Below are 12,568 nucleotides of genomic sequence, written 5' to 3'. Positions count from 1 at the left end.
AACAATCTTCCACGTCCCCGGAGGCTCTTGGGACCTTCCTTTTGCCTTTCGCCTCTGCCTCACCTGGTTTTTCTTCATGAGGAGCTGGACACTGGGCAGGTCCTTGCCATGCTCCCTGGAGCTGGCCATGGGCAGACGCTCCGTCACCCACAACTGAATGAGAAAGGAGGGTCAGTGGAGGTCCGCAGGGCCAAGGAGAAGCTGGGAGCGGAGAGTGGGTCAGCTGAGGGGAGGTGTTCTAGGCTCCTGGTGTGTGTGCAGGAAATGGCCATCTCTGGTTCTAGGGAAAAGGAACTTCCAGGGCATCCCCACGTGTCCCTAGAGGGTTGGTTTCCAATGCCAAAGGGGAGGAAAACACGGCTGGCATTTCCCCAGCGCAAGGCAGGGGGCAGTTTGCCGTGGGGACGACGCTACCCGATCCCCGACCCTAGTGACTCACGATCTCGTCCTCCACGTCCCGGTGGAACTGGTGCTGCTCGCGGGAGGCCTGCAGGCGCTGGCAGCGCTCCCTCATGGGCCGGCACAGGGCCCTGAACTTCTCCTCCACAGCCCGCGAGGTCCTCTCCACCTCCCCTGCACCCTGGTCTTCCTGGGCCAGAGCTTTGGCCTGGGCCTGGATGGCCTCCACCTCCTTCTCCCGCACAGCCATCTCCCGTTCCAGCATCTGCCGACCCGCAAGAGGAAGGTGTTATCACCACGCTTCAACCATCAACCTCAGAGGGGACCCTAGTCAATATCAAGCCAATCGGCTCACCCCAGGGACAGCATCCCTCATGGCCTAGATGGTGGATCTCAAGCTTTAATGTACATAAGAGTCCACGGAAGGGGGCCCTGATAACTGTGCCAGTTAGCAATCCATTGCCTCTCAGTCCCAAATCCACCCTTCCTTCCCTGTTGGAGACATGAGAACTGGACCCTGGAGACATTTCTCCTCCGCCAGCTGGTGCAATGCTGGGCCCTGCCAGTAGAGGGTGATAGAGGGACACCACAAGGCACGGAGAGGGGGGCTCCTGCTTTTGGCTCTTCTCCAGCGCCCATGCAAAGCTGCCCATGGTGTGCAGGAGGCCAGTGGCTATCCCCCCAGCAAGTTTCCCAGGCATCAGTGGCGACGTGCTGCTGGCCAGCTTTGGCCTCCTGCTCTGGCCCGTGACTCCCCAGCAAATTCCCAATGCCATTAGCGGGCTCTGCCCTCGCCAAAGAGTTCCGGAACTGAGCCTGGGGGTATCTGAGAACGGCCTCCCCAATCTCCAGAGCTACAGGCTGCCCCCTCCTGCCTCCTGCATTCATCCTCTCCAGCAAAGGCTCCCGCACACCTGCTGCTTCTTGAGCAGAATGTTGACGCTGGTGAGGTCCTTGCCGTAGTCGTCGGAGTGCAGCTGGGCCTGCAGGCTCAGCAGCCAGCTCTCCAGGGCAGAGCAGCTCTGGGCAAACAGCTCTGCCCGGTTGGCATCGAAGAGGCTGCGGGCCTTGGCCTGGGTGGTGGTCTCCAGCTCATCCCAGCGCCGGTGCAGGTCCTCCAGCTTCTCTGACACCAAGGGTTTCAGCTCTGGCTTCTCGAGGCTCAGCTCCCGCCCTTCCTGGGTGGTGGGGCAAAGAAGTGTTAAGTGTCAGAATTAGACACCACTGCACGGGGCAGGCCAGAGGCCTGAAGGGCAGCAGAGACCTAAGTGTGAGCAATAATTCCGAGTTCTTGTGTGTTCTCCTTAACCTGCTCTTCTCCAAGGTTTGGACCCCCCTTCCCCCTAAACTTCCCTACCTTGCTGCTGATCAAACTCAGCTCCCCCTCAAGGTCCAGCTCAAATCTCAGCTCAACTGGGAAGCCTCTGCGATCGCCCCTATTTCGAGTTCCCTAGTGCTTGTGGTTTCTGGTGTTACATCGCACATGGCCTTGTGTTATCTGTTATCGTTTCATTTTTCTCAGCTCCTCACCCCTCACCTGACCTGTGGCAAGTGAGTCTCTCCTGTCCCCCCACTCACAGCCTTTCTGCTGGAGGCCTTTTGTTTCTGGGGAGGCGAGGGAAGCAGAGTCCCTTTACCTGCATGCAAGGCAGTGACGGACGGAGTTGGTGGACAAATAGCATTTTGGTGCTTTGGTTGGGATGACTCTGACGCATGCTCGGCGCCCAGGGCGCCACATTAGGACTGAGCACCAGTTGCCCCCTGGGGTAGCCAGCATGGCAGCGGGCCCTTTACTGACTACCTACCCCGCTCCGTCTCAGCTGCCCACTGCCCCAGGTGTTTCCTGCGACCGCCCCCCATTCTAATGGCCTGCACTGGAAGCCTTGTTTCAGGGGAATAGAAATCACAACACGTCGTGTCAGCGTCTAACGCTGCTGGGGTCACTTCACAAACCTCCAGCACAATCCACACTTCGACACACAGTCCTGATGTGGTGATCGGGGCTTCTCATGACTACTTCTCCCAGGATTTTCCCACCGTTTCCTCCCTGGGGCCCCTTCAGGCATCCTGTGTTCCTAGATTGACTTACCCCTTGGCTCCTAGACAGACACCCCACTTCCACCTCTCTGGTTTCCAGCTGCTCTGTTTCTCTACCTAGAAATATCCTCCCTCCAGTATCTCTGCTTGTCCAAATTCTGCTCATCCCTCACGACTGCCCTGAGGCCCCTGCTTCTAGGATCCCCACCCCCTGTCTCTTGGAGTCCAGGCTTTATTGGTTCTTACTGTGCTCCCGATATTCTGCTTTGGATTTAACTTATCTACTTGTGTATATGACTCAGATCCTGGCCACAGTGGCATCCTCGAGGGTGGAGCCCGCAGTGGAATCACCTGTCCCCCCTCACTATACAAGGCTTTGCATATTGTAGCACCAAGTAAATGTTTGCGGAACAAATGGAAACACGGAATATACACTGGTCTCCTCTTCTGCCCAAGCAGTATGCCCCTGAGGGAAGGAAAGCATCTTTTTTATATACCGTGCAGCCCCTGGCAGAGTGCTGAGCACACATAATCTTGTCCAGCAACGCTTGTTGAGTAGAAATAAAATTTTACTTGTGCTCAGCTCTTGAGGAAGAGCTGGGTGGGAGAGCAAATACCAGGAATAGCAAGACTCAAAAGCAGGGGTTGGCACACTGCGGCCCTGTTTCATAAATAAAGTTTTGTTGGCACACAGCTACACTCGTCCATGCATGTATTCCTATGGCCGCTTTTCACTACGATGGCAGAGCTGAGCGGTCGCCGGAGAAACTGTAAGACTCACAAAAAGCCTGAAGTATTCCCCACCTGGCCCGTCCCAGGGGAAGTGTGCTGACCCTGCCGGAGTGTCATCCTGCTCGGGACCCCGGAATAGTTGTTGCGCTGACCCCAAAACCGCAGTTTGGCTCCTGACTAATTTGTATTTTCTCCAAGTTCTGGAGTCACTGTCCCACAGACCTAGAACGTTTGTTCCTCAGGGTAGAATTTCCCACCTTGGAAGATTGGCCTGGGAGGTCCCCTGACCTCTGACCCTGAAAGAGCCATACCCCGAAGCCTGGGTCCTCCCCTGCACTGTGGCTGGGACCCTGCCCAGAGGAGTCCAGGGGTTCTCGTCCTGCTGCTCCTGTGCCCCGCTCACCTTGTCCACCTTGTCCAGCCAGTCCTTATTGGCGGCCAGCTCAGCCATGAACGCCTGGTGCTTCTGCCACTTGGTGTGCAGGTTGCGGGCCTCGTCGTAGGACACGTCCTGGGCCGTCAGCATCTTCTCGTCGATCCAGAGTTTCAGCTGGACAGGCACAGAGCAGGGATGGAGAAAGGCCACGTGCGTTTCAGAGGGAGGGAGGAGGGAGGCATCAAGTGGGGCCGGTGAGCTGGGAGAAGTGGCGGATGTGGGGAGAAGCTGTGCGGGGTCCACGTGCTCAGGAGACACGGCAACGGACTTATTCCTGGCTCAGAGTCAGGGCGCTGTGGGAAGGATGGCCAGGGCGTGTTGGAGGGGACGGGGGGCGGTGGGGAGGCGGGGACTGAGCCTCACCTCATGACAATCTTGTAAGAAATGCTGCTGCTCTCGGTTGTCCCGGAGACGTCCCAAAAGCTGCTGCACTGCTTCTTGATTCTTCCTGTGTCTGTGACGACAGCCCCTTGTGAAACTCCTGAACTTGCTGTGAAGGGCTCATGACCCCCTGACTAACCTAGAACCTCCAGTCCTCCTCCTGTGGGTACAGCGCCTTCCAGGCACATTGTGAAACAGCCAGGAATCCGGTGTCCGGCGCCCAGCTGCCCTGGTTGACTTCATTTTGCTCCCGTGTGAGGGAGGCAGAACTTCCCAGCCCATGGCTTAGGCCCCCTCTGACCACTGGGCTCTTCTTCCTCTACTTCTAGCCAGCCCCCCAGCCCCATCTGCCAGGCTGACTTCCGTGGTCTCCATCCTTGAGGCCACCCTGCTTTCACTCATTTCTCTCTCGAACCCTCCACCGGCCCCCTGTCCTCATCATACCTCCTCTCGATGGAGTCCGCCTTCTCTCGGATCTTCTCGGCGTGGATGTTGCCCTCAGACACCAGCTGGCGCCCGGCCTCCAGGAGCCCACGGATCCGCTCCCCGTTGGCGTCCATGGTGCTCACGAAGTCTTCCAGTTTTTTTATGGTCGCATCCGCAGCCTGGAGTGTCCCCGGCATCTCCGTGTGAGACAAAACGTATTCCTGTGTGGGAGGGGAGGTAGCGAGCTCACTTCTCAAAGCGGAACTCGGTTCTCAGACACAGAGGCCACCCAGGGAGGGCAGGGCAGACCGCCCAGCCACACGTCGGGCAGAATGGTGCCTGACTGCGTGGGATCTCAGGAAGTTATAGGGAGCTGGGCTGGAGAAGCTTTAACAGTCCAAATCCTATTCCATCCCGTTTCTAGCTATTGAGTCAATTTCTGTAGTAATTATGTGACAAGCCAGTTTATGTCAATTTTGGTAAGTCATGGTCCATATTTTTCTAACATGTTCTTCCTGCCCATCCTATTTCCTCAACTACCCCACCTGCTGCCGTATCCCTCCCCATCCACCCCTCTCCTTCACATGCCCCTGTGCCTGCTTCCCGCTTCTTCCTGACTTCATGCCCTGGGCTCTCACCTGGCTGCTGAGCACGCCCTCGGCCTGGCGAGCATCCCGCAGGAACCCCTGGAAGCCATGGGCCTGGGCCAGGCGGCCCTGCCGGCTCTCCCACATGCGGCCCAGCTCCTCCCAGCCGGTTCCCAGGGCTTCGAGTCGCTGCCGTAGGAAGAGGCACTGGGGATCGGCCTGGTCCCGGGTCACCTCCTCACCCAAGGCCCGCAGCCGGCTGTACTCGCTCTGGGCCCGCTCCACCTCTCCCCGTAGGGCTGCGTGTTGGGCCAGGAGGGCCTCTGCCTCAGGCAGGGTGGCCGGCCCTTCTTCAGAGGCCACAGCAGTCTGCGTGCGGCCTAGCCAAGCCTGGAAGTCATCTAAGCTGCGCAGGAAGTCCTGCAGCCGCCGTGCCTCACCCAGAGACTCCTCTCGACGTCTCATGGTGGCCCTGAGGTCCTCCCAGCCAGCTTGCACCTCTCCAAGCCGGGCATGGATGGCAGGGCTTTGGGCGGGGTGGCTGGCAGCCAGGGCATTTGCCTCTCGAGTCAGTTCACCCACCCTGGCGGCGATGGCCTCCAGGTCCCGCTCGGTGCCGGCCAGCTTGCGCTGCAGTGCCAGCACCCCAGCCAGGTCATTGCCCAGGCCCTGGGTGGACTCGATGACCTTGGTCTTTTCTCTCATCCAGGCCTGGGTCTCCGTGCACTCCAGGTGGTAGTTCTGGATGCTCAGGGCTGACGTCAGAGCTGCCTTCTTGCCATCCGCCAGGGACCGAAACTGCTGCCACCTGAGAGTGGAGGGAGGGTCTGTGTCTGGAGTGGCTCAGCTTCCCCGCCCTGTCCAGGTACATCTGGAAGCTTCTTCCCTGCCTCTCTCTCCCCACCCGCTCATCCTTTCGTCTCCATCTTGATTGTTCCCCGTCCAGGCTCCGGCCTCTTCACACGACCTTTCCCTTTCATCTTTCATTATCCCTTCCCCCCAGCACCTTCCAGGCCACCTTCCACCTCATTTTCCCCCCATTCCATGCCCTACAGAACCTTCTGGTTGCCATCCCATCGGCTGTGTCCTCTCTGTTCCCTAGTCCCGCCCTCCAGCCACCTGTGGTTGAGCTGCTTCTGGGTGTTGACGATGCTGTCCTTGCCCGCGGGGTTGGCCTTCAGCAACTGCTCTGCAATGTCATTCACGGCAGTGATTCGCGCCGCGAGGGCATTCATTTCGGGCTCCAGGGTCTCGAACCTGAGGGGGTGGCAGAGCCAGGTAAGATCGGCAGGAGGTGGTGACGCACCTGCAACCTCCCTAGACAACCATGGAAACTCCTCTCCGTCAACGTGAAGCTTGTTTATAGGAGCCTCTGTACCTTTTACCTACAAGCCTCATAGTATCTGTGGGTCAAGGGGGAGTCCCCAACTCCCCCTAAACAAGTAGAAAAATGATCACCTCTAGAGTTGCTCAAAAAGATGTGGGAGTTAAAGGTCAGGAAAAGCTGCACAAGTTAACTAATCCTGGCACAGGGCCCCAGCCTTCACCAGAACCTGCCTTATTCCGCTGGGCCTTACTCCTTAGCTGCCTATCTGGGACCCATGTTAAAAATGAACTGATAACCAAAAATATGTAACTGATCAAGATGTGAAGCATAATTTCTCCCAGGGACATTTTACATTCTCAGAGACTGCCAGCAAACATTTTCCGTGAAGGGCCACACAGTAAATAGTTTAGGTTTGTGGGTCATATGGTCTTTGTCATAAGTATTCAGCTGTGCTGTCTTCAGATGATGTGTAGATGAATGAGTGTGGCTCTGTTCCAATAAAGCTTTATTTACAAAATCAGGCTGTAGGCCGGATTTGGCCCAAGGGTTGTAGTTTGCCAACCTGTCATGGGATAATTTGAAAAACTAAAAAAAATATATATATATTTTATTACCATTTTAAAACCACCAGGAAATCTGACTAGAGACTGAGTAGTAGATGATAGTAAGGCATTGCTAATTTTGTTCTGTGTAATAATGGTATTGTGGTTCCATAAAAAAATACGACCTTTCTATATGATTTTAACATTTATTATTCTGTAAATCAAGCTACTTCATGAGGTCAATCAGTGTCTCTATCTAAAGCAGTGGTTCTCAACCTTTCTAATGCCGTGACCCTTTAATACAGTTCCTCCTGTTGTGGTGACCCCCAACCATAAAATTATTTTCGTTGCTACTTCATAACTGTAATTTTGCTACTGTTATGAATCGTCATGTAAATATCTGTGTTTTCCGATGGTCTTAGGCGACCCTGCTAGTGGTTCTCAACCTGTGGGTCGCAACCCACAGGTTGAGAACTGCTGCTGTAGAGCCTAAGACCATCGGAAAACACAGATATTTACATTACGATTCATAACAGTAGCAAAATTACAGTTATGAAGTAGCAACGAAAATAATTTTATGGTTGGGGGTCACCACAACAGGAGGAACTGTATTAAAGGGTCGCGGCATTAGAAAGGTTGAGAACCACCGATCTAAAGGTTTATAACTTCAAAGCCTTAGCTATTTTAAGTCCACACACAATTAAAAAATAACTTTAACAATACTTCCTCATATTTGTTAAAGGATGCATCCTGGAGAATGTAGAGATGAAATGATAATATTGGGGATTGGCTTTTGAAAAGGAAAATGAATCAAATAGAGCAACATATTAACAATTACTGAACCCAGGTGGTGGGTATATAGGAGTTTGTTGCATAATCTTTTCTACTTTTGAGTATGTTTAGCATTTTTCATTAAAACAACAAAAAACCAGACTCAAAGGGATATAGCAAGAGCAGGCAGTTTCTGGTGAGACCTGCCATGCCTCTTGCCAGCCCAACTCACAAGGCCATTCCAGAGGGAGCCTGCAGGGGGCCTACCTTTGCTGCACCACCTCCAGGTCCTCCAGGCGCTCTGGCAGGGTGAGCCCGTTGAGCCACTGCTCCTTCTCCTCCACCCACAGCCCACAGGCCCCGGCCTCGCTGAGCATGGTGTAGCGCGCCAGGGCCGCCTCCAGGGCCCTCGCTCGCTCGCCCGCCCGGGTCTGCAGCTCCTCGTAGTGCCGCTCCAGGGTGGGCACCCTGCCCTGCACCTCGGGTGTGCGGCTCAGAGCCAGAGGCAGGGCAGCAGCCTGTTCCCTCAGGGCGTCCAGGGTTGGCCGGTGGCCTCGGATCTCCTCCTCCAGGGCCCGATGCTGCCGGGCCAGGGCCTGCGTGGAGAACTCATCGTGTCCCAGCTCCGGGCTAGACACCAGGCGCAGCGCGTCCACCAGCCAGGCCTCCATGTCATTTGCATCTGCCTGGAACTGGTAGAGGCTGGCGGCCTGGGCGAGCCGCTGGGCCCGCTCCTCCGCCAGAGCCTCCAGCCGCTCCCACTGGGCTTGGAGCTCAGCTGCCCGGGCAGCGGCCTGGCCTGCCCCAGGGTGGCCCTCGGCCACTAACTGCTGGCCCTGCTCCAGGGTGAGCTTCAAGGGCCCCAGCCGGCCGCTCATCTCGCCGCGCAGGGCCCTGTGCTTGTTGAGCAGGCGGAGGACACCAGTCAGGTCCCGGCCAGTTTCAGCTGAGGCCAGCAGGTGCTGCTGCTCCCGCACCCAGGCCTCGGCCTCGCCCGCCTCCCAGAGGAAACGCCAGAGGCGCCGGGACTCCTCCAGGCGGGCCCGCCGGGCCGCAGCCAACTTGCACAGGGCCTCGTAGGTCTGCTCCAGGGTGGCCACCCGCTCTGACACCAGCTGCGGGTCGCACGGTTTGTACTCTGAAAAAATCACGGTGCAGGTCCAGAGCTGTAACGTGGCCTTCCTGTTGCCCATCCATCTCTGGTATCAAACTCTCACTCTACTCCCTAGGGTTCCCTCCCTAGTTCTGTCACCCACCATCCACCCATCATCCTTCCCGTCCCCAGATTTTCCCAGTCTTGTTCGTAACGTTTCGGCTCATAATGCTCTCCTTCCCAGCCCCTCCCGTTTTTAGTTGCTCCCGCCAGTTCTCACCTTTTCCTGGATCACGGAAGCGCAGGGCAGAGGCACTGACAGCCCGCACCCTCTCAGCCTGCGCGGCGATGTCTGCTTCCACCAGCTCGTGCAGCTGCAGCAGGTCCTCCACTCCAGCCAGGTGCTTGCCCAGGTCCTGGGACTGCAGCCGGCCCTGCCAGGCACACCAGGCACGTCGATGCCCATCTGAGAGCCCCCTAGGTCCTCCTCACCAGGCTCAGCCCGCGCCACAGACCTGTGCTAACCTCACTCCACTTTCCTGGATCAATCGCACCTCCCGACCTCTCTGGGCGGCTCCTGGTGTCACACCCAGGTGAACACACCTGCTCCCATCTGTGAGCCCTCACACACATAGGGACACCCCATGTGTCCTGGCACCCTGGCCTCTTTGTACTCAACTCGCCCCCTGTGGCAGGACTCTCTTACTAAACCCTGCCCCTGGAATCTCCGCTCTGACTCATTTTCTCAGCCCCAGAATGATCGCCTCCCGATTTCATGGCACGGTCCCTAGTAATCTGCAGCCTCTCTCCAGACCCCTCCTTAACCCCATCTGTCACCGAGATCACTTGAGCAGCCTCTAACCGGTCTCTCGGCTCCCCTCCGGCTGTCCACAGCCCTTCTTCACATAGTCAAAGTGGCCTTTCTAAAAACAAAGTGGAATTGTCTCACCCCTTTTCAAAACCTTCTCATCACTTTTAAGACTCCATGGCACTATTATGTGTCTCTCTCACATCGATGTCTCTCTCTCTGTGTGTCTCTACCCTTCCCTTCCACTCTCTCTAAAAATCAGTGGAAGAATATCCTGGAGTGAGGGAAAAAAAAAAAAGCCTGGCCTGTGTGGCTTGAGCATCGGCCCATGAACCAGGAGATCATGGTTTGTTTCATGGTCAGGGCATATGCCCCGGTTTTGGGCTCGATCCCAGAAGGGGGTGTGCAGGAAGCAGCTGATGGATGATTTTCTCATCACTGATGTTTCTATCTCTTTCTCCCTTTCCCTTCCTCTCTCTGAAATCAATAAAAAAATATATTTTAAAAAAGGCTCCATGTTACTATGAATAAAATCCAAACTCCTGCCCTAGCGGGAGGTGGCTCAGTGGATAGAGCGTCGGCCTGCAGACCAAAGGGTCCCAGGTTCAATTCCAGTGAAGGGCACCTACCTCAGTTGCAGGCTCCTCCCTGGCCCAGGCCCTGGTCAGGGCTTGTGCAGGAGACAACCAATCGATGTGTTTCTCACATCAGTGTTTCTCCATCTTTCCCTCTCTCTCACACTCTCCCTAAAAATCAATGGGAAAAATGTCCTCAGGTGAGGATGAACAGCAACAAAAATAGTCATCCAAACTCCTTGACCAGGCCTGTAGGCCCTAAGTGAGCTGAGCTGGCCACTGCCTTCCTTGTCTCGTTGCCCTGCCCCCGCCCCGTCCCCTCTCCTGCCGAACATGCCAGGCTGCAACGGCCAGGCCTTCGCTGGGTGCTCCTTCTGCCGTGACTCCTCCTCCGCTCTCCTGTGCTGGCTCCTTGCACTATTCTGAGCTCAGCTTGCAGGCGTTTTCTCGGCGAGCCCTTCCAGACCACTCCCTCCGCAGCCCCGCTCGTCTCCTCAGAGGTTTTATGCGCACCTGCTCTTTGGTTTGTTGACAGGTCCATGGTTTTATGCCCAGTCTCCTCTCGCTGCAACAGGAACCCATGAGGACAGGGACCTTTCTGCTCTGTTCATCTAACAGGGGACGGGGCCCTGCTCTGGACCACCCTCTGTGAAGATCAGCCGAGCGCGGGAGGGACTGTACCCCCACAGTCCTGATCACCGTACCTTCATCTCGTCCATCCAGTCCATGAGGTAGAGCAGGTCCTGAAACACCTTCTGCAGCTCCAGGTTGACAAGGAGCCGCTCCCGCCGGGCGGCCACCATCTGCCGCAGGAAGTCCCAGAGCCGCGCCACGTTGTGCTGCCGCGCGGAGATGCGCTTGATGTCGTGGTAGTGCTCGGCGGCCAGCTCAGCGGCCACGGCGTCCACAGCCTGCACCCGGCCACTGTAGGCCACGATGTCCGTCTCAATGGCCTCATGCTTCCGCACTGCTGCCTCCACGGCCGCCAGCTCCAGCCCAAAGTTGTCCTGGGACAGGGAGGGGAGGCTGGGAGCTCAGGGAGCTCTGCTCCCCCTGTTCCCTAGCCCCCCGGCCCCCAGCACTTCGGCCGCAAGATGCCAACCCCATGCGGTGGCTCTCAGTTTCCTCTCTATCCCATCTCATCCTGTCTCACCAACCCTTTCTCCTGCTCAAGCCTCTGGCTCCTGGGATTCTTGGTCTTTTTATCCACGTGATGGACTTCTTGTTTCATTAGCTCCCCCCTTCTTTGCAGGGCTTCTTATCCACCACCCTCCCCGCTTCTCCCCAGCAGCCTGGACAGGCCAAGAGCCCCCGTGTTCTACCTGGGACACGAGGCGCTGGTTCTCGCTGAGCCAGGTCTCCCGCATTGCGGCCTTGCGGTCGAAGCGGGCGGCCAGCTGCTCCAGTTTCTCCTGGCGGATCAGCTCGGTGCGCAGGGCCAACTCGCGTTCATGCTCGGCTTTCTCCAGCCGCTCCCAGGCCTGCGAGGTGGGACAGGATCAGAGCCGAAGGGCCAGGGCTCAGGAAGGAGGGGTCACTGGGGCTGGGGCACATGGTGAGTCCCAGGGAAGCTCGGTCCAGTGCATCTGTGGAATGCCGTCGGTCAGACGCCAGTGCATGCAAGTGTGAGGAGCAAGGGCGGCGTGCGGGCAGCAGAGCCACGGGAGAGCTACGCCTGCTTCCAGGCGGGGACCTGAGGGGACTGGGAACAAGGGCAACCACTGGGTTTGTGTGTGTGTGTGGGGGGGGGACTGTGGGTGACCCCTATTACTTTTATTAATCATCAGGCTGAACAAGGTAAGACACTAGGGCATGATTTTATTATGTGAACCCACATGGGGAGGCAGAGGGAGGAGGAAGGCGGGTGTGCAGGATGCATGAGAGAATGTGTGAGTCACGTCTGCACCGGGGGGGGGGTGGGGGGGTGGGTGTGGGCATCGGGGCCAGTGTTCAAGTTGGGGCAGCAGGGGCTGGTGCCAAGGGTGGGACGCCCGAGGGATGGGAAAGGGAGGCCGTGGACCTTGTTGATGTCAGAGATGAGCCGGCCCTCGCGGGGCGTGTACACCTTCTGGTTGTTGGCCCGCAGCTTGCTCTGGATGGTGAAGAGCAGCACTTCCAGGTTCCCTTTCTCTGTGAACCTGGGGCGGGAGGCCAGGGCGGGGTCAGACTCAAAGGTCACGGGGGGGGGGCGGGGGCACAGGGACTCTATGGTTTACAATGAAGTGTCCTGTGCTGCTTTTCTTCTCATAAAAGCAACACACGAAAGCCAGAGAATACTGGTGAATCAAAAGAAGGTAATTTAAAAACACCTGAAAACCACCCAGAAATGGCCTGTTACCCACTGGCATGCACTTGCTTCATTTCCGTTTTACATAGATGGGCTTGGATCACAGCTGTGGCTAACATTTGTCCAGGACTCTCTCACTGTGGGGCAGGCCTTGTTCCAAGGACTCT

The 12,568-nt window shown here is 56.9% G+C and overlaps 1 protein-coding gene across 3 annotated transcripts in view; it reads right to left on the bottom strand.

The window, feature by feature from the left end:
* Positions 1-12,568, bottom strand: part of SPTBN2 (spectrin beta, non-erythrocytic 2) — a 38,874-nt gene that overhangs the window by 7,744 nt on the left and 18,562 nt on the right. For all 3 annotated transcript variants that reach the window (XM_080687660.1, XM_080687661.1, XM_080687662.1), the window contains exons 10-22: positions 12,135-12,252; positions 11,437-11,595; positions 10,819-11,121; positions 9,012-9,165; positions 7,906-8,776; positions 6,118-6,255; positions 5,050-5,806; positions 4,430-4,632; positions 3,968-4,058; positions 3,572-3,718; positions 1,314-1,577; positions 440-664; positions 64-153 (exon numbers count right to left, since the gene is read on the bottom strand). In XM_080687660.1, the coding sequence (XP_080543786.1) occupies positions 64-153; positions 440-664; positions 1,314-1,577; positions 3,572-3,718; positions 3,968-4,058; positions 4,430-4,632; positions 5,050-5,806; positions 6,118-6,255; positions 7,906-8,776; positions 9,012-9,165; positions 10,819-11,121; positions 11,437-11,595; positions 12,135-12,252 (3,520 nt within the window). The remainder of the gene's footprint in view (positions 1-63; positions 154-439; positions 665-1,313; positions 1,578-3,571; positions 3,719-3,967; positions 4,059-4,429; positions 4,633-5,049; positions 5,807-6,117; positions 6,256-7,905; positions 8,777-9,011; positions 9,166-10,818; positions 11,122-11,436; positions 11,596-12,134; positions 12,253-12,568) is intronic.

The sequence above is a fragment of the Plecotus auritus genome (genome assembly GCF_963455305.1).
Source record: "Plecotus auritus genome assembly, chromosome: 9".
Classification (NCBI taxonomy): Eukaryota; Metazoa; Chordata; class Mammalia; order Chiroptera; family Vespertilionidae; genus Plecotus; species Plecotus auritus.
This window is presented reverse-complemented; position numbering and strand designations above follow the sequence as displayed.